Consider the following 24,613-nt stretch of genomic DNA (forward strand, 5'->3'; position numbering starts at 1 on the left):
CCAAATGGCAGACACGCGGGGGGCCAAATGCTGCAGACACTGGAAAAGATTCTAGTGCTTAACAAACAAGAATACCGCTGAAGCATGCCCACATGTTTAAACTTTCCCTGCATCACCTAGGGGCTTCCTGGATTCTTTCCTGAGGCCCCCCCCCTGCTTCTCAAAGCTAAGGAGGTGGACTCGGCAGTTTGGCTTAAGCACTCCCCTCTCCCCGCAACTACAAATCTTAATGAGCCGGCTACTCGAGACACACAATGTGCTGAAGGGACTCAAGAGTTCGCAGGTCACAGTTCAGACGTGTGTTCAAACGCCGTTGAATACTTCAGTGGAGAGGCCTCTTTCGCTAAGAGTGCTCCAGTAAAATACCACACAGACAACAGATCTCATAGTGACAGGGGAGCAGGGAGTGGCAAACAGTGAGCCACACGGGGAGGAATGCAGCATATGTGACATATTAGCAAGGACCACTGGCTGAAAGCAAAGATGGGGATTCCCGCTGCAGGGCAAACTGACTGCTGGGGTAATAAAACCATCCAGAGGGGAAACAGGACGGGGTGTGAGCGCTCTGTATCCAAGCCTCCTCCCCGACTGTGTGTTTTCGCTAATCAGCTCGGGCAGAGAGAGCCGTCTGTGTGCTGCATGTGGCAAAACTTTTGATGTTCACTTGTGTCTAGACGAGTTCAATTACATAACTGCCACACTGGGGAGGCTGCATATGAAGGGAGCGGGCGGATGGAAAGCGGACATGACAGCCTTTGCAGGCGGCTTCTGAAAAACAACCGTTGGAAATGCCTGCCGCCGTGCAGACGTCTGTGCTCCGCGGCTCTCCGCCGCGTCCTGTCACTTTGCTGCACTCACATAACAGCTAGGTGATACGAGGTCACGGCGCAGTCCAGTTTCTTGCACTCGCTACTTCTGCTTAAGCGGAGGACGCGCTCATCCTCGCGCGTTCGTGCCGACAACAGTGATGATTTACATCTAGTAATGTGAGATGTTGCTTTTTTAAGGGTCTGAGGGGCGGCGAGGAGTGGACCACCTGAGGCTGAAAGGCAAGTCTGGGAGGATCCCAAAATACTTTTTCCTCTTTTACACAACCACCGTCCCCCCTCAGTGGCTCCAGTTGATTCAGGGTTTAGCCTTACTGTATTTTTAATGAGGTACTGTGGGTTCAGTCTAGGCCAATCAACCACTGCCGCCGTGTCACAAGACCTGCGAACGCATCGTCTCACTTCTCACATTTTCCCCAAGAGGAAAGACTGTGAGAGAGCATTGTGCTTCTACAGTTGGAAACATGCCAGAGAGCAGACCTGTGCTTGTTGAAGAAAAAAAAAAAAATCGAATGGAGAGTTTACGCTGAGCTACAAGCAGGATTTTGGATAGTGACAATCAATGTTTAACAAGACAAACAGCCCATGCTTACAACTAATGTTTAGCAGGTGTAATGTTTGCCGCGTTAAACGCCAAGATCAGCGTGTTAGCTTTGCAGGTATCTGGTCGTTAACCAAAGCTTTCAATCTGAAGACAGCGATGGATGAAAAGTGGCAGGATGACCAAAGTCAAAGCTCTTCCACCAGCTTTGAGAGGAATTGGTGTAATCAAAGAAGCGCCATTAGACCAATGGAGGGCGATTCAGAATGCTTAACGAGCTGTAGAATATAATAAGCCCGCTCTGGTCTGCATGTCAGATCAAGAGAAACCTGATATGTTTGTCTTCGAGCTGGGAACCTGCTCTCTCTCTCAGTCAAGAACCAGTTCATTTTTGGTTGAAATGCACCTTTTGGGGCAAAGATGGTGCGATTAGTACTAATCAAGGTGATCAGTAGCCAATATTTGTCACCAATATACATTTTCAGTTAAATATAACCAGTGATGGAATGTAACAAAGTCCAATTTACTGAAGAAATGTATTTAAAGGCGTAATATGTAAGATTTATCCATGCATCCAATTCAAACAAATAGCATATCATCAGAGTTATTGCAAACTGCTGCCAACTGTAGCTACAGTTAGCTAGTAAGCTCAGCCAGCCGTGAAGTTAGCGGTCCCATTGGTCGACTGTGTCCGAACTGGCAGCTCAGAGCACCGGGTCGGTACCACATATGGTCAAAACTTCAAATTCTGCTAATTAATTTAGCTAAATCATCATTTTTTTAAACAAAAATCTTACATATTGCACCTTTAAGTGTAATTTTGAAGTACTTTACTTTAGTGTTTTTGAGATTCTGCTTCTTTATACTTCCACTCTATATTTAGTTGAAAACTTTAGTAACCTTGGAGTTGTCAGTGTTGAAGGCTGTTCTTTTTGTAAACGATAAGATAGTGTTGTCGGCGGGGCATTGAGTGAGTGCCATTATACCCCCCCCCCAAAAAAAGCACAGACACATATTCACAAAAATGCTGAATATTGGCCTCCAAAAATCAGCCACATTTCACGGCCTTCAATCTAATAATTAAGATATTCAATTCATTTTTATCCCTTTTTCTTTCAGAGTTGTTGTCGGTTCAAAGAGATAATGAATGACAAGCTCAAAGCAATTCATCAGAATAATTAAGGCCACGATGTTGTTAGTTCTTTCATTATTCATTTTCTAAAAACATCTCTGAATGACGTCGCACGCTGTTTTCACGAGATTAGTTTTCACGAGATTAGTTTTCATTTGTGATTTCAAAACAATGCTCTTCTAAGGTTGAATTTTCAATGCGACGCACTACTCTATAATAAAAGACGAGCCCTGAAGCTGCATCCCTCACAAAGAGAGATCAAGGCCGTCTGATTGAGTCTCTCTCGCGCTCATTCAAGAAACGTGGAAACTGTGGCTCGCTGCAGCATATTGTAAAGCTGTGAGAAAAAGGCTGCAGAGTGCAGACAGTCATTAACATTCACAGGAGAGGAAGAGGAGGAGGAGGAGGAGGAGGTGGGAGGAGGTGGTGACACAATGCACCATGCAAGTTCAATGAAACGCTGTAAGCGAGAGGAAAAATGCCAACCCGCAGTTCAAGTCCGAACTCCTGCTAGCCATCCAACCCTATGTTACATTAGTGGGTGGACTGTGCTCACCTACTATGTGTTAAAGCACGTTATAGCCAGAAACTAGAATGTGTTAGACAACCAAAAGTTATAGAAAAATGAACGAGATATGTGTGGTCTCCTGATATTTATGACCTACTGAAATGATACCCAGGCAGTAGCCGGTTGGTCACAACTACGGTATGAAACTGTCAGGAAGATTTATCATTCTCATCTGGCAGCTCTCGCACCTTCCAGCTCCACCGGGTCACCTCCGATGACATCACATCCCGGTGCCGGGCTCACAGTCCCCCTAACAGGGCCGTAAAAGAGGGTTTATGAAATACCTCCCCCCTCTTTTAACTGTGCCCTCCGTGACCATCAAAATACCTTCCCTTTGCTCCGCTACTTTGATTGCTTTTCTCCGTGCCGCTGAATTTCAATCTCGTCTATTTTTCCAAATCAATTTTTATGTCTTTATTTTGTCAATTTCCCTTTAATCCACAGCAAGAGACTCTCCGCCCCCAGAGGAAGCATTACTGCAGCCATTACCTGATCATTTAAAAAAACGCATGTCAAGTAATTTCCAAGGCGTGTACCCTCTGAAGACATGTGAGGATTCAGAGATGAGGGAAGGCGAACAGGCTGATTTGATGTCTACCTGCTGCGCAAGTTAGAGGACAAGTGCCACCTCTGAATCACCGACTCTCCGAGCTGCTGTGAACGTGGAGGTGGAGCACTTCGCCGTCTTGTGGTAAATGTCTCCGGACGAGGCTACAGCCCGGCCCGCGAGACTCTAATTGCTTTTCTGCCTTCCTGGGCTGGATGGAACGTATCAGGTGACACTTTCTCCCTCTTGTCAAGCCTCACCCCCTTGACTCTCCCCATCACCCCTCGCCCCGAGGCTCTGACTCATATGATCCAGCTTACACAGGAGGAACTCTCGACCGTACGCATGCGTTTACATCAGCAGACGCCGATTAACATGAACACGGCCTCTCTACTCTCACCGTGTCATGGATTTTCTGCAGCCGGGGGGGGGGGGGGGGGCATACTTCGATACCTCACACTTTCTTTTTCACGAGTCACACCTCAGAGCCCTTGGGTGGACAGAAGTGATGAATGAATGAGCTAATGATCCTCTTAAGACAGGGCAGAGAGTTGAAAGAAGGTTTCAGCGGGGGAAAACATTCCCCTCTCTCTTGCAATGACAGATAACCCTGTCACATTATGCTGAAAGTGGATCCTTAAACGCTGCAGCAGAGGTTCACCGCAGTGGATTTTCCTTGTGAGTTAACACAGTAATTCAAACAGTGTTTTCCGCTAATTCCTCACATCTCCACCTATACTTTCTATAGGACACAGGCGCCCTCTAACGAGCTGGTTAATGAGCTGATGCTGAATTAAAAAAAAAAAAAAATAACATCCCTCATCCTTCAATCAAGCCTCTCGCTCTCTCTCTGTTTCTCATTGGCATGCTGCTCCGAAAGCTTCCGAGCACTTAACCAAGCCGAAAAAAGCCATGCATTATTTACACACGCAGCCTGTCCTGGGTAATACGTATGCCAGCAGGAAAGAGGAGATGATGTATGAAGAAGTGAGTAAATGAACATTAAATAATCAGGAGTCGGTGTGGTGGCTTCTACAGCCGGCGTGTCGGCTGGGCTCAATGTAACAGAGTGAATGCTGGGACTTAGCCGGGTCTTGAACTGGCTTAGAAAGAGAGCTTTCGGGGATCACATTTCCTGTGGCACGCAAAAACTGCCATCGACACATTCCTCTAATGCATATTCATACAAGTAATTCTTAAAGATTATCAGTCAGGAAGTGGTGGTGCATTCACAGGTTTCTTGCAGTAGTTTAAACTTAAAGTCGGTGGAGGCGGGGACTTGTTCGCAGCTTTGAAAATAATACTTAATACAGCAACTGAGTGGACTGTCTTCTTCATGAGCCATAAACACATCATTACTGCCTGTTCTTCTGGAAGACTTGTCGCAGTCCCATTGGGGAAGTATGCTGCCTTGTCTCTATATAGATCTAAATGACACCGCTGACCTTTAGTGAGCCGAGTGGCTGTCTGAAAATGCCATTTCCTTGTTACAGTCACGTGTCTAGTCCGTTGAAGAATACTAATCACTTCCAGGCAATGAACTTTGCATGAAACTGATTGACGGAGATGACGTTATTTGAAAAAACAGGGAGGGAATGAAGGCAACAGGTGCCAAAAACTGAAAAGGGGCGCATGATAATACAATTATCCACTGTAATATAGTATAACAGACAGCAATGCACTCACCAGGAGATGGTGGTTTACACGATACTGTTCATTGATCTAAAATTAAAACCCTAATGGCTAAAACATTCATTATTTTTGCAACAGGAATCCAACATTTTCATCTTCTGCCTAGTCACGTTGTACAGGCGTAATGAAGGCATGACATCACGTGATGCTTGTTGCAAAAAGTGACGCAAACCCGCCTTATAGGAGCTGAGAGGCAGGTTGCTAGCTATCAGACTGAGATAGAGAAAAATAGCAGTTCTCCTATTATACAATAAGCAAAAATACCAGTGGATATCTCAAAAACAAAAATAATGACATTGTTCAAATTAGTTGTGGAGTGTTAAGAATTATTTAGTTCATGTCTCAATCTTTTCGATCAATATGCTTTATGTTTATATTACGTGAAATGTCAGATTTGTATTATTTATGACACAATTTCATTACTTTTGTCTGTTATTATTGTTGATTGGCCTACATCACGTTTTAGCTTAGGCTGTACTGATTTTAGGGATATGAAGCGTTTGTTCAAAGGGTCAATTCCTCAATAAAATGCTCATTTAACCAAATAATTGATCTAATGTGCAGGATTCTATTCCATAGTGTGAAAACCATATGCATTAAGTTTCTATAATGTACTGTATACAAGAAGTTTCTGCTCCATAAACCCTCAAGGTGAAGTGGAACAAAGCCTCTGTGCCTTGTAGAAATGAGAAGTCCAGTGACCTTATTATATGATAATACCGAGCTCCTGTTACCTGTGGATCTGTCCGTTCTTGTGTAAGTACTCCAGGCCCTCGAGCACGTCTTTCAGCACGGTGGCTATGCTGGGCTCGTCCAGGACGCCCGTCTTGTGTTCGCCTCGCGAGATGATATGCTTGATCACGTCCAGCACGGAGCCTGGACAATAACAGCAAAAGAAAATGGTTGATTAGAAAAACAACTTACAATGTCATGCCTCGTTGTTCTTTGTTAAAAACTACGTTTGTGATCGTCAACATCGATGTCAGGCAGATATTAAAACTATCCAGCAGTCGTTCTCTTTAAAAAATGGCTGCGTAAATACATTTTCTTGTTTCTGGTCTTCACTGATGATCAATGAGAAAGTCACCTCGGGCTAGCCTTTATCATTGGTTAATCCTACTGTAAACCAGACTGAATTTATGAAAACATATACTTCCTGGTGGATTGGCAGATGATCAGTCAAGATAGTTTGAGTGTAATTTCATATTGTTTGGTTAAATTAGATTGTGGGTGCACAAAGATCTCTCTCCAGTTCCAGGAAGATGGATTTTATTGAGGGAAAAAACAAATGGCTCAGTTGTGTGAAGATAAAGTCCTTTGACCTTTAAAATTGCCCATGGCAAAACAAACCAATGGTGGAGCGAGGCAAACCAGAACAGTCATTATCGTGCATTCTCCAAAGGGTAAATCCGCCTATAAAGAGAATTCATGTTGTGTTATCTATCATAATAAAAACTCAAGACAGTATCTACAAACATAAACAGCTGTCTTAGCAGCAACACTTGGATTCATGATGTCCTTGGGGGACATTTTTTTGGACTTGGTCCATTAACGTTGAATTAGATCGATTTTTTTTTTGGCTCACGGGATTTTTGTTTGAGCTTTTCCTTCCAAATGAGCTTCACTTGGATGTTGAGCTCACCGCAGAAAATGTGCCCAGTTAAAATCACCATGGCTACTGTCGGAGTCATGTCCTTACTTAACGTCTATAGAGCAGCTCCAGGACTGGACTCGATGACATCATCATTACAGTCTCTGCAGTTCGACAGTAACACACTGTATGCGAGTCCTATTCTAGGTTGCATGCACCTTTGGCCAGAGATCTGAATGAAAGGTAAGTGTGCACGGTAACGTTTGAGGTTATAAGTCAAACTGTTGCTTTGTCATTAGTCGCCCAGGCTGAAAGGAGAATTAGTGTTGCTCTGCTCACTGACCAGGCAGGTCTCCCTCAGCCTGGCTCCTGCTGAATAAAAGGAGCGGTCTGGATGAAAAGTCAGACTGCTGTCAGTGTATGATTTCCTTTGTGCCACTTTTCCAAAGAATAAAGAACATCGCTCTGAAAAGAGGTTCAGTATTTGCATTCGGTATGACAGAAAATTGGGCAACACTGGTGAATGGGGACAAAGCAGAGACGAAAAAAAAAAGAATGCCACTTGCCTGACAAGCTGCATTGTGCTGCAGTGATACACAAACATCGCACTGCCACACTGTCTGTCACACACACCCTCAGCCACGCACACACACAGCGGCACATGCGAACAAAAGCTGGAAATGGCCTTTTCAAGGTCCCGAAACGCTGTCCATGACACAATCCCACGACTAAATTGATAGCGTTTTAGCAACTGTGCCAAGCTTCGGGTGCAAAGATATTTATTTGCTCAATCACTTCAGGGCGTCCTCGCCTGCAGCAGCACTCGGTCGTGAACTGCATTACCCAGCGGAGCTGACCATGACAGGCCACCTGAGAGCGGACGTGATATTGCAGTGAGTCTTAGACACAGCGAGGCGGGAGAGGCAGAGTAGGGAGAGCGAGCAGGGGAGAGACAGTGAGTTCAACGGGTTCTTCGTGCAGTGACGGTGCAGCGGCAGAAAATGTGATTCAGCAGCGAGGAAAAGAGACAAACCCATTCAAAGAGAGGAGAGACGAGGGTGAGGCAGGGAAAAGCAGCCTGGATGTGTGTCTTGAGTGTGTGAGATAGCGAGTGTATATGCAAGCGAGTGGATTGGCAAGGAGCGAGGGGAAGAGCGTAAGAAGAGAGCAGCCTCGCCTCTCTGATGTGACAGCTCTTTGAAGCTCATTGAGAAAAGGCTGTTTGAGTTTTTTTTTCTCCTCGTCTGTTCCCCCCCACACGGCTCCCTCCTCCCTCAGCGCTTCTGCGCTCAGCATGAGGTTCATCTTGTAGTCTGAGATGGCTGTATGGCGGAGAGGAAGTGACAGGTAGTGACAGGTGACAATGAGGGAGAGGGGGGTGAGTGAATAGAGCCAAGTCCTAGAGAGGGAGAGATGTAGTGCTAACGAGCTAACAGGTGTGACTACATGAGAAGGTGACAAAGTAGGAAATCATCCCCGCTTGCTCAACTTGATATAAAACGTTATGGCCTCACTTTATAGACAATGTGAAGGAATTGATAGACCTTTTTTAGAAATTCAATCATTCACCTTCTTGCAAAGCATTAACTGAAAAGATCAGTACTGATGTTTATACGTAGTGGATAACTTCTAAGCTACAGGGTTCAACATTGCCTGACTGGGCTAGTGAATCAGAAACCTACCTGCCCCAAGCCATTTCTTATCAGTCCCTAAACAAATTGTTGTATTGTATTAGCGGTTATCAAATTACTACAAAGAGTGTGTTAATTAATTAGGATAATTCACGTATACTTGCTCTTTAGCTTATAAAATTCTTCACCTGATGCCATTTCTTCGTGAGTGTCTGATGGGCAACTATAGATGAATAGGAAGCAAGAAGGTTCACTCCTTAGCTACTTCCATCATCATCCCTGGAGAACAATGTGTTTAATTATTTTTTAGCACTCGCCTGTTCGGGCAAGTGAGGTTGCAAGATTTTACTTGCCCCGGGAAAGCGGGCAACCCTTATTGTTGAGTCCTGATCTACCACCAGCAGCTGGCTAACTTAGCTTAGCATAAACACAAGAGGAAACAGTAAGCCTGGCTCTTTTCACAGGTAACAATATCAGCCTCCCAGCACCCCTAAAGCTCACTAATTAATTCAATCTTGTTGGTTTAATTGGTCCAAAAACCAAAATGTAAAACACTATGTGCTGAACTAGACACACACGCAGCCCAGCTCTTGGCAAGGCGGCAAATAACCTTACTTCCCGAAATGTCAAACCTTTCCTTTGGGGTAAAAGACAAAGTTAGCCAAGATAAAGGGAGAACTTTTCCAGATCACTCGCAGCATGATGTAGGCTGTAGAGGATCACTAAATGCCAGCCTTGTCAGCCTCTTTCAAAGTCATCGGATTGAACTTTCATGCCTCGTTAGGTTGTTTCAACGTACTGACACTGACTGACATGATAACACTCTAAAAGGTTCGTTTTGCATGGGAAAGACTACGGCTTTCCAGACAAATGACACCTGTTGGCCACGTTCAACTGCACCTGTCCAAGCCCACAGAGGGAGCTTTATACAAATCACAGGGAATAAATTAAGTCTCGACAGTGCGGTGCACTGTAAAGCATGCAAATCTCATGAAAATGTCAAGTCATCATTTCCGTTTTATGCTGGATTAGCCAAATCTCTCCCTCACTCGCTCAGGATTCCAAACAAAACTCGTGAAGGTGTAAAAGCCAGGACTTTAAACCTAGCTACTTAACCCTTCTTCATCCAGAAACATTACTTTTCCAGTATTTCTGTTCTCCTGGTCAGATCGGGAGGTTAGGGACTCTGGGAGAGGATGAGAGAGTAAAAAGAAGCGAGGAGGGAGGAGGGGGAAGCGGACGAAGGCGATGAGATCTGGTGCCAACTGTGCTAAAGGCCGATAGGGAATGCCAAGCAGAGTTGGGAGGGCAGAGGGAGGGCGGGGCATGGGAGGGGCTCTGCAGAGGGATAGGTGGCGTAGAAGTAAGGTAAGAAAAGAGATGATTGTTGGACTTCATCGAAACCTTCATTAAAATTAGGGTGAAAGATTAAATACAAAAGTGAACAAAGGTAATTTTGCACACTTAAATCTCATTGTCTTTGTCATGTGAACCTGGAGCCGCCATCAAGGCATCCCTGTCAGCATTTTGCCCGTTGCTGAGGGCCACATCATGACGTGACAAATCCACTGGCTCCAAACTTGACAGACTCTTTTCATATGCAAAATTCAGCCAGTCAATAACAGTCTGCCTTTAGCTGGATTCCACTCGGTGTGGCATTCGATTGAGCTCGGCAGCAGCGTCTGCAGGTCGGTGAAGGCTGCGCACACTAATCTCCTGGGAACACATTCCTCTGCTTGCTTTGGCATGACTCATATTCTGTCCCAGTGGGTTTTTCAGTGGATGTCTCTGCGATGTGAATTCAGTCGCTGAGCGGTGTCTGCGGCGCTCTAATGAAACAGTTGTTCACATGTCACATTCAGAACAGGAATTTCCTGAAAATCGCTGTGCCTGCTGCGTACCAACCTCAACACTCAGCTACAAGTTTAGCCTTGAACGGATTTGGCAGGGAGGAGGGCGGTCTCGATTGAAGACTTGAGAGTTCTGCCCACTTGAATAAACAATATACGAGGTCTATAATAGGGTCACTGTACTGAGACTAATTTAATTGCACTGCTTCTTAAGGAATGTATGACTGCTAATGTGCACAACTGGAATGCAAGAGTTCAACAGTGACAGATATGTGAGACTTTTAATCCAATCATGTTCAAGTCTTCTGTGAAAGCAATGTTGGCCTTTTTTTGATTGAGCGACATGAAGATCATAAAGTGGGTGATGGCATGTTTCAGTGCCATATGCTGAGTATTAGAGGTAAGTCGCTGTTAGCAGAAGGGAGTATGCCAATGGTACGTGGCAGTGGAAGACATACCGTTTTTAAACGGGCCACAAGCCAGGTGAAAATACGTGGCATACTACCATCAGAATGGCACCTAACCAAGAACATAAAACAAGAGGGGTGTTCCAGAGTGGTGTCTGCCAGTGGAACAAGACACAAGACATACTGTATGCCATTAGAATCAACAGTGCAGAGGTTCCTAAATATCTTTTTCTGATTTACCCTGCTGATCACTTCACTGACACCACCCGTCAGGCTTCAATTAATCATATAGTCCATAAAATGTAAGAAGAATTTGGGAAAACGCCCATGGCAATTTCCCAAATTTGTGAGCGTGTAAAGTGAGTTGCGCTGTTGCATTGTCCATGTATGCACAGACGTGCGTGATCTGTGAATTATGCAGATTTAATACTGTGAAAGACTTTGTGATCAACGTATTCATACTTCTACCACTGCCAGAAGATAGATACTCCAACCATTTATGTGTTTCTTTTAATGATTCATTTGGGCTTTTCTGCCTGCTCGTTTTCACTTATTCTAAATCACTACATGTGGTGTTAAGCTCTTGTAGCAAACTGAGGTCAGTGGGAGGCCTGTTCCATTTTTCTTCAAATCATAATTATTTCTTTTTCTCCAAGTAAGCTGAACTACTCCACAATCTTCCCACGTACCTCTTGGCAACTGCTGAAATCCGCCCTAGGGTCTGCCTGGTTGGGAATTACTCTGCCAATGCAGCGTGAGTATACGTGCTAACCCAACCACTCACCTAACCCCTAAATTGGTATATACCACAATAACAGTGACAAGGCATTCAACATGTGTTCAAAGATTGCTTTTGGAAACATCTGTAGATTGTTGTCCAATTATTCTGCAAAAGGCTAAGCTCTCTATGGTAGAGGCGCTGTCTGGAATTGGTCTATATGAAGGCCATCTGGAGCAAATGTGAAAACACTGCTTGCTATGAGGTCGAACTACATTCTTCTCTTTCAGAGAAGGAGACCTGTAGACATGTACCCTGCTGCTTCACCAGAAAGCACGTCACTGACAAAAACTGTGGATAAAGGCATGTCAGCGCTTTGTCAGATCAACTGTCGATCTGTTATCAGTCTTTCAACAGCGGGAGGACCGAGACAGGATGGAGTCGGAGGGTGGAGGGTTTCTTGTGCTCCGTCAGCCCAGAGGAGCAGACAGGGGTTGGCCTTTCTGGGTTGGTATGCTCTGCCCTGCGGAGTGATGCTCTATAAACCCGAGCTCATTTGAGGTCTGTCTACATGGCAGACGTCGCCACGGCCATCACTTAATTACTCTGCACAATAAAACTCAACATCAAGGGCCTCCTGTTTAACTAGGATAAGGGGGAACATGCGAGAGACCATCTTAAGCGGGGTCTGCTCCTGCTGGGAGGCTGGCCGCTTGCTAAAGCGTCGCTTGGCGGGCACCGTGACCCCGGGCCCAGCTGCCAGGCGGCTGCCAAGCGGCTCATGACTCGAGTGTCTCCAAGGGAGCCAGGCATGCCACCTGGGCACTATCCGTTACAGTGGGACGTTGTTTACAGAGGGGGAGTCGGAGGGGAACAAGGGAGGGTAGAAACTGGGAGAAATGTTTATTGTGTGGATGTATCCGTGTGCTTGTATAATTAAGTGAGTAAGACTGAAAGCAGGAGTTGGAGAGAGACGAGTGGCAGCTTTTTGCCTCTTTGTAAACAGAAGACCATTACTTGAGGCTGAGTCAAAGGAGCCCACTGCTTCTTGCTTGTCATGCTTGGCATTGGACGCCTTCAGCTAGATGCTGCCCTCACAGTTCTTCACCCTCACAAGGCCGATCCAAATGCTCTATTAGACACCAACACTTGATGTGGCGGGTGAACATGCAAAAATTAAACACAACAATCAGAAGCAGATGTTGTATTTTGAGGTCTTCCTCTCCTTGGTGGCCTCCTCTTCATGCTCCTCTCACTAGTTAATTGCAGCACTGCCAAATGGGTGCCATGACGCCGGCCTGCAGGCTGTTATTACCTCTGCCCTGTCATTAGCTCCTGCACTGCAGTGAGTCAAAGCCCGGAAAGAGCTGCAGCTCACGTGGGACACAATGAGGATCAGTGCTGTCACATTCCCTACAATCACAGTTAACATCACTTGCAGTAAGGAGCCCAGTTCTTCCTACTGGTCCGTCTCTCATCTCGAGGGGCACTGTTAACAATTCTGGACCCTTCACATATGACTTTATAAGAGTAATTTGTAAGATTTTGCCAGAATTTGAGTTTAAAACATTCAAAAAATGAATTAAAATTGTCAACAGTGTGAAGAAACAACAGTGTTGACCTTTTGTCAAAGACGTCTACGTACTGTGTTGCAGAGATGTCCTATGAAGCTGGCATGCTAACAAGCTAGCTGCATACTCTAGAGCCTCCAGCTCTACAGCTAACTGAACCATGAGCTAGTTGGCTAATTGAAGCTAGCTTCGGCAAAGGATAGCCAGCAAAAAGCCGCAGTTGTCGTTTACTCCGGTAATATGCTGCCTGCTGTGCTTTTGGAGCTACCTTTGAATTCTGGCCATAAAATTACAAGTTACACCTTTATGGCCAGAAATATATATACATATTCATCACCAGTTTGCGCACTGCGACATAAATCCTGCTCATTAAATTCTTTTTAAGAGATTGGATGGATGGTGGAGGAAAGAGAGCCGTGGTGGAGACTTGCACTTACCACCACTGAGCAGCTTCATGACCAGCCACAGCTCATCCTTTACCACGAAGGAGGTGTAGTAAGACACGATGTTGGGGTGGTGGCACTGGCTCATGGCCTGAATCTCTTTCTGTTAGAGGAAAAAAAAACAAAACACTGAGATTGCTTTCATTTAATCAGAATTGTACAAGACATTAAAATGACCTAATGCCATTCTAGCTCTTGATTTGCAATCAACCTAACGGAGCTGTGGATTAGAAATAAAGTTTTAAATGAGAGACAGTGTTTTCTTATTAATGGCTTTCCTCTCAAGAAGCAGGCAAAACAACCATTTTTTGAGCCGTTAACAGTTGTGGTGGAAGTGAGATAAACTGTGAAACACACAATACACTTTCCTTATGTTTTCATGCAAAACACACAGCGCCCGGCAGCCAAATGTGCTCATTTGGCCTCCACACAAAAAGGTATGATAAAAGCCTGATAGAAATAAACTGAGCGGGCTCACAATAAACACCTTTGATGCCGCAGCTATTCTTGAAATTTAGTGCGATACTTAAGATCTTGATGACGTCAGTAGTCAGAGGAGAAATAGGTTAGGTCAATATAATGCATATCCATGCAAAAGCGAAAAACAGCCGGCGCTCAGCCCTTTATACAGCTGTAAAGCTCTCTGTCTGTGTGCGAGTGTGTGTGTGTGTGCGCATTTGGAAAGCAGGAGAGCTGAGGTAATGCTGGCACAGAAGTCTAATCCATCACTTCAGCACCAGTCGTGAAGTCATTTGAGGATAGACAAGCTTCCTAAGGAAAAGAAAATCGAGCTGACTTCAGAGTTGGGACCACTGCTTCTGTTTCTGCAATTGAACCAGCTGACAAGCGAGTGAACCTGTTACTGGAGCCTCCCATCACTGCAGAGAATCTCTGCGCCTGTTGCTATTATTACGTATAAACCCGACAAATATCGAACAGAAACGAGAATCAAGGGCAGGGCTGCGACTAACTATCGTTAATTATTACTGATAAATCTGCAAATTATTGCTGTGAGCATTCAGTGCAGAGATAATATGTTATTGATGGACCTGGGCGAGCATTTTCTGCCTCTTTCCCTCCAGTCTTTGTGCTAAGCCATGTTGTGCCAGGCCAGCAGTATCTCTGTATTGGATTCACAGAGGTGAAATCAATATCGACCTTCTCATCCAATTATGGGTTTCCACCACAAACGACTGTATTTCCCCCAAATTTCAGAGTGTTATATACAGTAGTGATTGAGTGTCGTCCTATGACAGGTGCAGTTAGTGCCTGTCAGCTGAGAAACCTTAACACTCGAGCTGAGACCGTTTGTTAAAGGCCTCAATCAATAATCGCTCGTGGGTCAAAAAGTAAGCAATCAAAGCCTGATGTTCCATCAGCATAAATGCTTAGCCGACGCGATGTGCATTAGCGGCGGTAGATGTGGAGTCATCACTATCGAGCCCGTGGCCTTCAGAGAGTGCCTCGGGCCGAGAGAGAGACTAGAGCACTCGACAAAACGGGGTTAAAACATGAAATGAGTCAGAACAAGGGTGGATGCAGGCTGTGTATGAAGCAGAGTCATTAGACTGTGACAGGCGCAGACATGTTTAAACGCACACAGATCCGTGGAGGACAAAAGTAAGAGTGCCGGCGACCAACAGGTGAGCCCACACACACTCCAACACCTCTAAACTACAGTCTAATAACTTCCAGTCTGTCGAGCCAGACAGCGAGCTCAGTGGGTTGTCTCCCCTATCATTCTTTCTCTGGATACTACAGGCTGAGAGAGAACAATAATGATACAGCCTGCTGGCTGCTACCCTCCAGCCCCCTCCCCTCTGTTCTCAGTACAGTGGAAGAGGCAGGTCACCGCAGCTCTGTGGGCCAGGGTAACCCCCAGAAAAGAAAAACAATGGGATAACAGGGAGGATATCGTGCTCTGGCAGTTGGCAGGTTTTCCCATCCTTTTCCAATAGACAATGTGTGAATCAGAGGGACTCTTTGTTGTGGGGATTAGGTCACTGTAAACCTATGCTGCAGCAAATGTTCTCATCACTCCGCGCCATTCATACGACTTCTTTCTGTGTGACCTCCAATGAGCAACCCCTCACATTTGAGGAAATCTGCTTCGGAAAAAAAAATGCTTCTGCAGGACATCTCAGTGCTGACAGGAAAACAAGAGATATTCTTAAGTGCCCGATGATGTACGCAAGCGCCGTGCAATCTCCCCGTCAGAGCCATTCATGTAGACGCACATCGAGCATGCACTTCATGGAACTTATCCTGTATGAAATCAAGCTTCATTCGACCACTGATAACGTCACATGCTTATAACACTTGCTCATTGGAAGCTCAGCCAACATTTGAAGGATCATTGCAAAAATGTGTCTTTGTGTGCATATTCTAGTCTATACAGGAATATTAACGGTTGTATCCATACCTTCTCTCATATCACTATCAGACCCAAAAGTCCAGTATTGGTCAGGCTCTAAGAAAAAGTACCATCTACAGGTTCCATGAGACCAAAGTGATGTCTTCAAACCAACAAATATGTCCCATTTCTACTTAATAAATGCCTTCACAAACAATTCAACTATTCTGTCACCATCTACCGAAGATTTTAGGGATATGATAAAAAGCCTTCCAAAATGTCTCTCTTTTGCCTTTGTTTTAGGATGAGGTCATCGCGCCACAGCCGCAGCCGAACACAGAGCACTCCTATTCATCCCGACCTGCAGACCGCAAGAGACACACCTGTCTGCCGCCACGAACAAAGACGCCTGCAGCACAAGTGGTTTTCACCAGCCGCTGATTAGATTTCCCCTTTTCATGTACAAGACGCAGATGACATCAGAGGAAGCACTTCTGGTTGGCTGCGTAGGACATCGTCGTGAGAGACTTTTAATGATGACCATCTGTGTCACTTTCACAAGCTGCATACCATTAGCATAGCGTATTCTCCCTCCCCTCTGCTTTTGCACGAGTTAGCTGTATAGCATCCATCAGAAGGGATTCTTTTAAATGAACAGTTAAGGTTTAGAAGAAGGGGAAATAAAGTCACATTTATACTACTCTATTTTAGTTTTTTAATGATTATTTCATTAAAATCACCGGTTTAACAAAACTGTACATGTGAAAAAGTTGACATATGTTCTCTCCTATGTCATGAGATGGTTAACTTCCATTAAGGACAATGTTTTGTGGAAAACCAGCACCAGTGGTGGGCCAAAAGTTCAGATCAATAGAAACATCAGACTGGCCACTCCATCCCCCTCGTTCCACTCGTCTAATAAAACTGTCGTTCTCGTCCTAATGGATATCACATTGGTTTATAGAGTCTGTAACCTTTGATTCATATTTCCTCAACACGTCAACTCAAATTCCTGTTTTAACCCCCCCCCCCCCCCCCCCCCAAAAAAAAAGTGAACTGAGTAAGACAAGGGCGTTCACTGTGACACGAGTGAGGTCACTTTAGTTTATCTGATATACAAAACTGAAGCTGACCTTTCCGTCTTGTGATAGGGCCTACAAATCTTTGTTGACACTCTGCAGAATCCAAGCTGAACAGCAAAGCAGGTTAAGCCTCCTCACGCATCCTCCACGAAACAAACCTCATTATTTGCAACTTTCCATATCGGGGCCTGATCTTTGCTGTATTTGGAGTGTCTGCGGACCTTGAAACTGAGCAAAAAAAATAAATAAATGACCTATTGTCATCGAGCGAATACAGTGCTGGGTCACAAACTGGTGCCACAGAATCGCGCTGATGGCAGACGCACAGAGGAGCCACTATGGAGGCAATGTTACGTCACCATCAGTTACTCAGAGCCTAACACACACTCACTGTGACCCAATCTCACTGCAGCATGCGCACACACACACACACACACACACACACACACACACACACACACACACATAGACAGAAACTATTGAGGAACAGAGACACTGCCGATTGGGGGGGGAACGTACAAAAATGTGATGTTAATGCTGAGGACACCATTGTACCTCTGAATCACTTCCTACAGCTCGATGCAGACTTCCTGTACTAGAAGTTGCTAGAACTAAATCTATTTGCCTAAAAAATATGTCGAAGGCAACTATCTGGACACCAAGCTTTGCTGAAAAATATTTGTATACATTTTTTAATCTGACCCTGGAGCCCTGCATAGTAATTTTTCTTAAGTTAAAAGCTTTTAAATGTGAGGTTTTCTTTGGCTTCTCTACTCCTGTGTGACAGTTAACTGAATATCTTTCATTTCTGGACAAAACAAGACATTTAAGGGCGTCGTCTTGGGCTTTGGGACACACCGTTTACATTTTCCACCATTTTCTGATACTTTATAAACCAGGCAACCAATCGATCAATTGAGAAAACAGCTGACAGTTTAATCGACGATGAAAATACTCATGAGTTGCAGCCCTAGACGCAACTATTTCACACCAACACTCTCAACAGGTAGCATAAAATTGACTAGTATTTTGCTGCATTACCACACAGGAACACTCTGTCAGTACGTGGCCATAAATAAGTACCCCCTATAGTTCTAACAATTATGTGATCACGCAAGCGCGTCGCGTGTGAATTGTAAACAAACCTCCTCCCCATTTGATCGAGCTCAAGTCACTCAAAAGCGCCTGTCCGTCAAACCGCTGTGCCAGGAATAACTACAACATACCGCCTCATGACAGATTACTGCTTTTCCTCGCATTAAAAGAGCTTCGCAGGTGAGACTGAAGACCTGCGGGCTTCTTTAAAAACCTGTGGAATCCTCTTTTAAAAGCTTCTTCCTTAGAGGATCAATCTGGGTTCAATTTAATGCTTCCTTAACGTTTAAACGGGTACCCAGCGGGCTGTGGAATTGGGAATGAGCGGGGGGGGGGACACAGGCAGGAAATCCGACCTCGCTGTATTCCATGTGACCGCCTGCTCCGAGAATCACGGAGCAACATTCCCCTGATTCATCCTCCAGAAATCACGGGGCGGAGTGGGGCGGGTAGAGGTTCCTCCTTGGTTTAGTATTGCGGGGGGAGTAGTGAGAAACCTGCCAGCTATCTCTAGCGACGATCTTCCATGCACACTTACAAGCTTACACAATATTCATTTCCCACGGGTTTCTTTCACAGACCTTTGGACGAGAATTAGGAGAGAGGACTGGAAAAATCCATCATTCACTCTCCAGTTTCAAGTTAACAACAGCTCATTTCTCAGTGAAATTGGATGTCTGCTGTAAATTAACCGACAAATAAAAAAAAAAAAAATGATTTGACAAACTCAAGGTAGGAACATAAGCAGCTGACGAGCACCTGATCATCTTTGTGCGCAAGGAGGAGTTCGACACAATCCTTCAAACTCTAGAGCTAAATCATCGGGCGCACGTCATACGGCAAGGGATGTGGAGGCTGCGGTGCGAGATTGCATTGAGGGTATAACGGCACAATGCTGCCGTCAGGAAGATGTCCCACGGTGGTCTAATAGTTTCCTGGCAGTAAGTGGAGTCCTCCTTCAGAGAACAACCACGATAGTGTTTGAAGTGACAGGCGAGATTGGGGGAGGGCTCGGAGAAAACGAGTAATGAAAAGCAGAGGTGGAACTAACTCCGTCCACACGCGCCGAGTGCAAAGACAAAGCTCTGAATGCCATCTCGTGCTGTTAGAGAGCTCCCATTGATTGCGCAATAAAAAGTAACAAGGTCAGGAGAAAAAAGATGTTTCGGGTAATTTGTAATCATGAAATTCCAAGGCCGCATTTTACACAGTAAAGCTCATTGGTAAAATTAAAAAATTAAAGGGTAGGAGCGCTTCCTGGACTCCAAAATCACAAGAAAACTTAAAGGTATTCTTCAAGTTATGAACGAATAAAATCCGTTTATTGTCGCGGCATGCTTACCTCAAAAACAAACTCTGAAGCATTTCAGCATCAAGCTTTTGTCAGGTAGTAAATACAGTGAATAAATAAATGCATTCTAAAGTTTACTGTCAGTGTCAGATTCTGTTTCTGTACATATCTTTTTGTTTTGTGTGTGTAGCCGATTCATCACTATCCATTATCACGCCCTTACATTGGCACTAAATATCAGTCGCGTATCGTCTGGGCTTTAAAACCACAATTGAATCATGACGATGTGACATTTGTTCAGGTCTGTACCGAACAGAAAAACTTCATCGTGCAACAGTTCTTCATTACAATGCTGTTTTGTACACATTTTGCCATTGTCAAAAAAAAAGCTTCTGCAATTTGGATATTGCTCTTGGCCACACTGCAATTTCAGTAACATTGCGGCTAACTGTGCAGCCCTAATAAAAAAAAGGAGGTTAAAAAGGCCTCTGGGGAAATGTTGGGTTGAAAGCACCTGGCAGGCTGAGCTCCGGCAGGGGAACAAGAGAAAGTGCGCGAGCATGTTGTCAGTGCTACTAATAGTAAGAACCACAGAGGTACAGCAAAGTTTCATTTTCAGGGTCTTTTACATGCCGTTTAAAATGTGTTTATGCAATGGCAAATTGAGCGCTTTTTTGCTTGTGCATGTTGATGCGTTTCCACTAAAAACATGCCGCTAAAGGGGGACTTGTCGTAGATATTGATTGGCATTTACAGCAGCATTTCATTGGACACAAAAATAATATACACAGGGTTTTTTTCATCAAGATCGAAGCAATATTCCCTGAAAAATTCACACAAACACCCTTAGAAAGTGAAATTCAGAAAATGAACGAAAGTCCTCTGAAAAGGTTATAATAACTATACATAGGTTACATAGATTTGATTAAAAGTGTTGTGTGTGGCTTACCAGCAGTTCATCCATACTGGTCTGGCACTTCTCTAGGTTGATGCGTTTGATGGCCACCTTCTCCTTGCGTGGTAAACAGTAGGCTGCTTGAACCACTGCTGTGGCCCCACTCCCTATAAGCAGACAGGAAAACAACATGTTATCTCTTTGATTGTGATTCAGTACAATATTAGTCGTCTCAGGCTGTATGAGGCTCTCAGTGTTTTGGAAGAACCCAACTTTGGCACTTTCATCTCGGGTTATATTCACATCCTTAGGCTGCACAGGAATATTGATATTGTTTCCCTGTCTTTTCAACTCAAAGCTTAATAGCACCTAAAAAACAGCTTAATACACCTAAAAAAAATCCCCCTGAGTTCAAAGCGGCTAGGTACAGCTCTGCTGTGACAGTTCATCCGATTTCTCTTTGGTACGGCTTAACTGTCTGCCCATCAATTATGAATCAGCTTTCCCAAATCCTGCCTGATGAAGCAAGTCTGATTGGGGTCAGTGACTCTGCTGAACGAGGTGCATCCCCCAGGGGGCTTTTAAAGGGGTTTCATGCCAGAGGGAGCCAGCGTTTATCACATATATCTTCAGTACCATTTACAGATTAAGTTCACTGGTCATTAAAAACTAGAAATCATTCTTTACCAAATACTGTAATTCAGAAAATGACAATCATTCTAAAACGAGGATGATTCAAGGATGCAAAGCTTTATTTGTCACGTACTGTACATACGGAATATACGCACTGAAATGAAATTTGTGCTAAAAGAGTGAGTCATCTTCATTTTCCATGCTTTCAAGACTTTTCAGTAAACTCCACGAACCCTCGCAGCAACAGTTGGAGTTTATACCACCACAAGTACTGTTTTGATGTGGAAGCAAACCACACATAGATTACAATCTGGTTAAAGCTTGAATCCTACAACAGTGGGCTAATCTTTAGCTGGAATCATGCGTGATAGACGGGGCGAAAGCTTGTAAAAATCCCCCCCAGGAGAGGTACGCCTGTTGTTCCTGCATCGTGGGAGGTCATTTCACTGCCCCCTCAGTGCTCTTATTTGACGCCTTTCACGCACACGCGGTTGTTTCCACAAGATCTCCGGGGTATACGTGATGCTGAGTAATGCCGGGAGCGCGTTCTCCACTGGCAACAGGCCCCGGTGAGTGAAGGAGTGAGAGGTGAGTCGGTTCGCCCTCCAGTAAGCTTTTCCTAACCTCCCTCATCCTAGCTATGCCCAAATATCAACAAAGTGCTCTTTGTTTGCAGTTTTCATTGAGCCAAAAGTGTATGGAGGTTTAAAAAAAAGGCTATATTAAAAAAAATAAATTAAAAAAAAAGTTCACTGATTTTAATTAAAAAGTAAAGCTGTCCCTGAAGACGTGACCGCTTTTTATTTAACCATTTTTTATTTAAGATAATTATAACTTCAGGGTAAAAGAGAGATGCAGAGAATAAAACCTATTCAATATTGCTCCAACTAGCAACTGGAGAGAGATTTCGTGGAAGGTATTTTTATTATTGAAATATTCACATCCAGTCTGAAAGCTTTATGTTTCTCTGGCTCTGTGACATTCAAACTGTGCTGCAGGGTTTTGGATTCGGGATATTTCTTTATTGTTTTGACTGGTTTACTGGTTTATGCAGAAATGAATAAAGTCCTTATCAACAGATGTTCCTGTTAGTGCATTCAGTAAAGTCTTTGAGCTATGCGATGGGGTCCTCCAACCACTGTAAGGTGCTATAAGACTGACATTTATGTTACTGTTTGAATATTACTTTGTGCTAATAAAGTTTGAAAAAAGGGGGGAAAGCTTATTTCACAGAAGACATTTACTGTTGGATTTATCATTGGACTTATCTCGTATATTTTACAAAGTCTCCAAAAAGACACCGGAGTTCGAAGCTGGATTGCAAAGCTTCTGAAAGGGATACAATGTACCAGAGCCCCTGTGGACCAGCAATTAGCTAAAAAGTTCAGAGAACTTTTCTATATACTGCCTGATCAGACAACTACATCAGGCATTCCACACGCCAGAACACTTCTGATGACCCGGGCAAGAGTTAATGTCGAGCCTTGAATAACATTAGCATCCTCGTCTACCAGCTCCATCCGCCAGGCGGATATAAAACATCACAATATGGAATCGGGATCGGTGACATCATTCCAGATCCGATGAGTCAATTATATCAGGATCAGAAGCCGATAACAATATTTGATTGGATGGATCTGCAGCTATAGATAAATTAAAAAAAAGTCTTTGTAATTTGGGGCACTAAGGGCGGGCAATACATCGATATATACATCGTTATCGTGACATGAGACTATAAATCGTCCCAGATTTCGCATGCCATTATATCGTTATCTGGCATGGGTGTTGTCTATTCCTGATTTTAAAAGGATTAAAAGGATGGATTATGGTAAAGTGCTGTAATTTCCTAAAAGAGTGTTCAACTTGTTCTCCAACTTGCCTTTATCCACTTAGTCGTTATATACATATTACTGATTGTTATTCATCAAAAAATCTCACGATGTTTGAGAAAGTACCTGGTCATCCTTACAATATTGTTGCAAAAATGTACATTTACATTCAAGTTATTAGGTCAAAAACATTGTGATAATTGATTATGATGTCCAGTTCGAATATTCGTGAAGTGCTTTGAGGAGATTTCAAAACGTAGATATATATTGTGTGTCGCAAAGTAACCTAAAGAAAAGAATTCTCTTTATTATTTCAAGGTCCAGCTCTACACAACAGCTGTAAAAACAAACAATAAAACCCCAAAAACAAACTCTTACTTTTTAAGTTAATCCAATAAAATGGCAATTACCTCGTAATTTCCTATAATTGACAAACAGTGGTGGCCACCTCATCCATCATGAATGCACTGTGTGTGCCATCTATTGACTGGCAACCTCTGATAATGCCTAGCTGGCCTTGCTCAACTCTCCAGCATCCAACTAATCACAGACCACTCCGTCATTGCTCAAAGCATAGCGGCTGACCAGCTCTTTAAATATATCCCCGAGCCCTCTCCAAACACCACCACGGCCAGCAGCAGCAATACCAAACAAACCTCTGGAGGCCGGCCAGTGACGGGGGGGCTCGGCCCTTTGCTGGCCCTCAGGGAGCCCAGTTGCCCTGTACACATCGGAGTGTAAATTCTCCGAGCAAACAAACAGCCAGTCGTCAGGGGTGGCCAGACAAGCTGGAGAGCATGTGTGCTTCGGGGAGATTGTTGGGTTTGAAGCGGGCAAGGTCAAGGGGCAGCAAGGTTCTGCAAGTCATTAAGGAAGAAGTAGAAGAAGAGGAAGACCAATGTACCAGCGAGTTGGGACCTTGAGTTATCACAGACCCGATGCTCTTGCAAGCTTAGCACAAGCTTATTCTGCCCAAGGTAGTCATGTCTCTACTATTTGCATCCGCTTACATGATTATTCAATATTTCACAGGGCCTTTGAGGTTCGAGCCAAACCTGCAAAATGAGCAATTATTCCATGATGCAAGCCATTACCGTCATCATCTGTACCGGTAATCAGCGGCGAGGTTTCCACAAGAAAGAAAAAAAAAAAATGGAGACCTTATTATGAGTCATTAAATACAGACGCAAGTCACAAAAAGCATCTGATATTATCAAAACGAGCCACCCAACGTCAAATCTCTGTCGTCCTCACTGACAACACCGTCGCCGCCCACCTCTTTCAGAATGAGAGGAAGCATACAAAAGAGCCATCCTCACAAAGCCAAGCACTGCAGCGAGCGTCAGGGCTTTGAAAAAAAAAAGGAAAAAAAAGTCAGGCCAACATCTAATCTGCTAAACAGTCTGGCACAGACATAAAGGCTGCATATCAAGCAGGGGGTGTTTTCCCCATTTTTGTTAAATTAATTAATCAACGGGTGAACGGTACGAGAGGGAAGAGTTCGCTCTTTATAAATACAAATCAAACTTTTTGAGCTCTCAGGTCTGTATTTTATATTTCCGAACGCTCAACAACAACACCGCTGAGCGTGTTCTGGAAAAGCGGACGGCTAAATCAAATCTATATATTAAGTTACCACATTAGGCGAAATCAAATGAAGATGATGCGACTGTCAGCTGAAAATGCGGCGTGTTGACGTGGCCGAGGGACAAACAGCTGTTCTGGCTTGTTGATTTCCATTTGTGTTCCCATGTCTGATCGCTTTTTTTCCCTCTTTGCATCTTCTTCCCGTCACATACAGTCGAGTTTCACAAATATCAAGACGTCCCTTTATTGTGCGTTTAGATGTCGGTTTCAATTTCACTCTGTAATTGTTAAAATGTGATTTTGTTTAGACTTAATTTCCTTACATTGATG

General features: G+C 44.2%; 1 protein-coding gene and 1 long non-coding RNA gene across 5 annotated transcripts in view; one reads left to right on the plus strand and one right to left on the minus strand.

The window, feature by feature from the left end:
- Window positions 1-24,613, minus strand: part of oxsr1b (oxidative stress responsive kinase 1b) — a 44,511-nt gene that overhangs the window by 13,775 nt on the left and 6,123 nt on the right. For all 4 annotated transcript variants that reach the window (XM_030398552.1, XM_030398551.1, XM_030398554.1 and 1 more), the window contains exons 2-4: window positions 20,289-20,401; window positions 13,513-13,621; window positions 6,042-6,183 (exon numbers count right to left, since the gene is read on the minus strand). In XM_030398552.1, the coding sequence (XP_030254412.1) occupies window positions 6,042-6,183; window positions 13,513-13,621; window positions 20,289-20,401 (364 nt within the window). The remainder of the gene's footprint in view (window positions 1-6,041; window positions 6,184-13,512; window positions 13,622-20,288; window positions 20,402-24,613) is intronic.
- Window positions 7,055-16,798, plus strand: LOC115570176 (uncharacterized). The gene is made up of 3 exons (XR_003981714.1): window positions 7,055-7,141; window positions 11,443-11,540; window positions 16,175-16,798. It is a non-coding gene; the product is annotated as an uncharacterized LOC115570176 (long non-coding RNA).

The sequence above is a fragment of the Sparus aurata genome, chromosome 19 (assembly GCF_900880675.1).
Source record: "Sparus aurata chromosome 19, fSpaAur1.1, whole genome shotgun sequence".
NCBI classification, from domain to species: domain Eukaryota; kingdom Metazoa; phylum Chordata; class Actinopteri; order Spariformes; family Sparidae; genus Sparus; species Sparus aurata.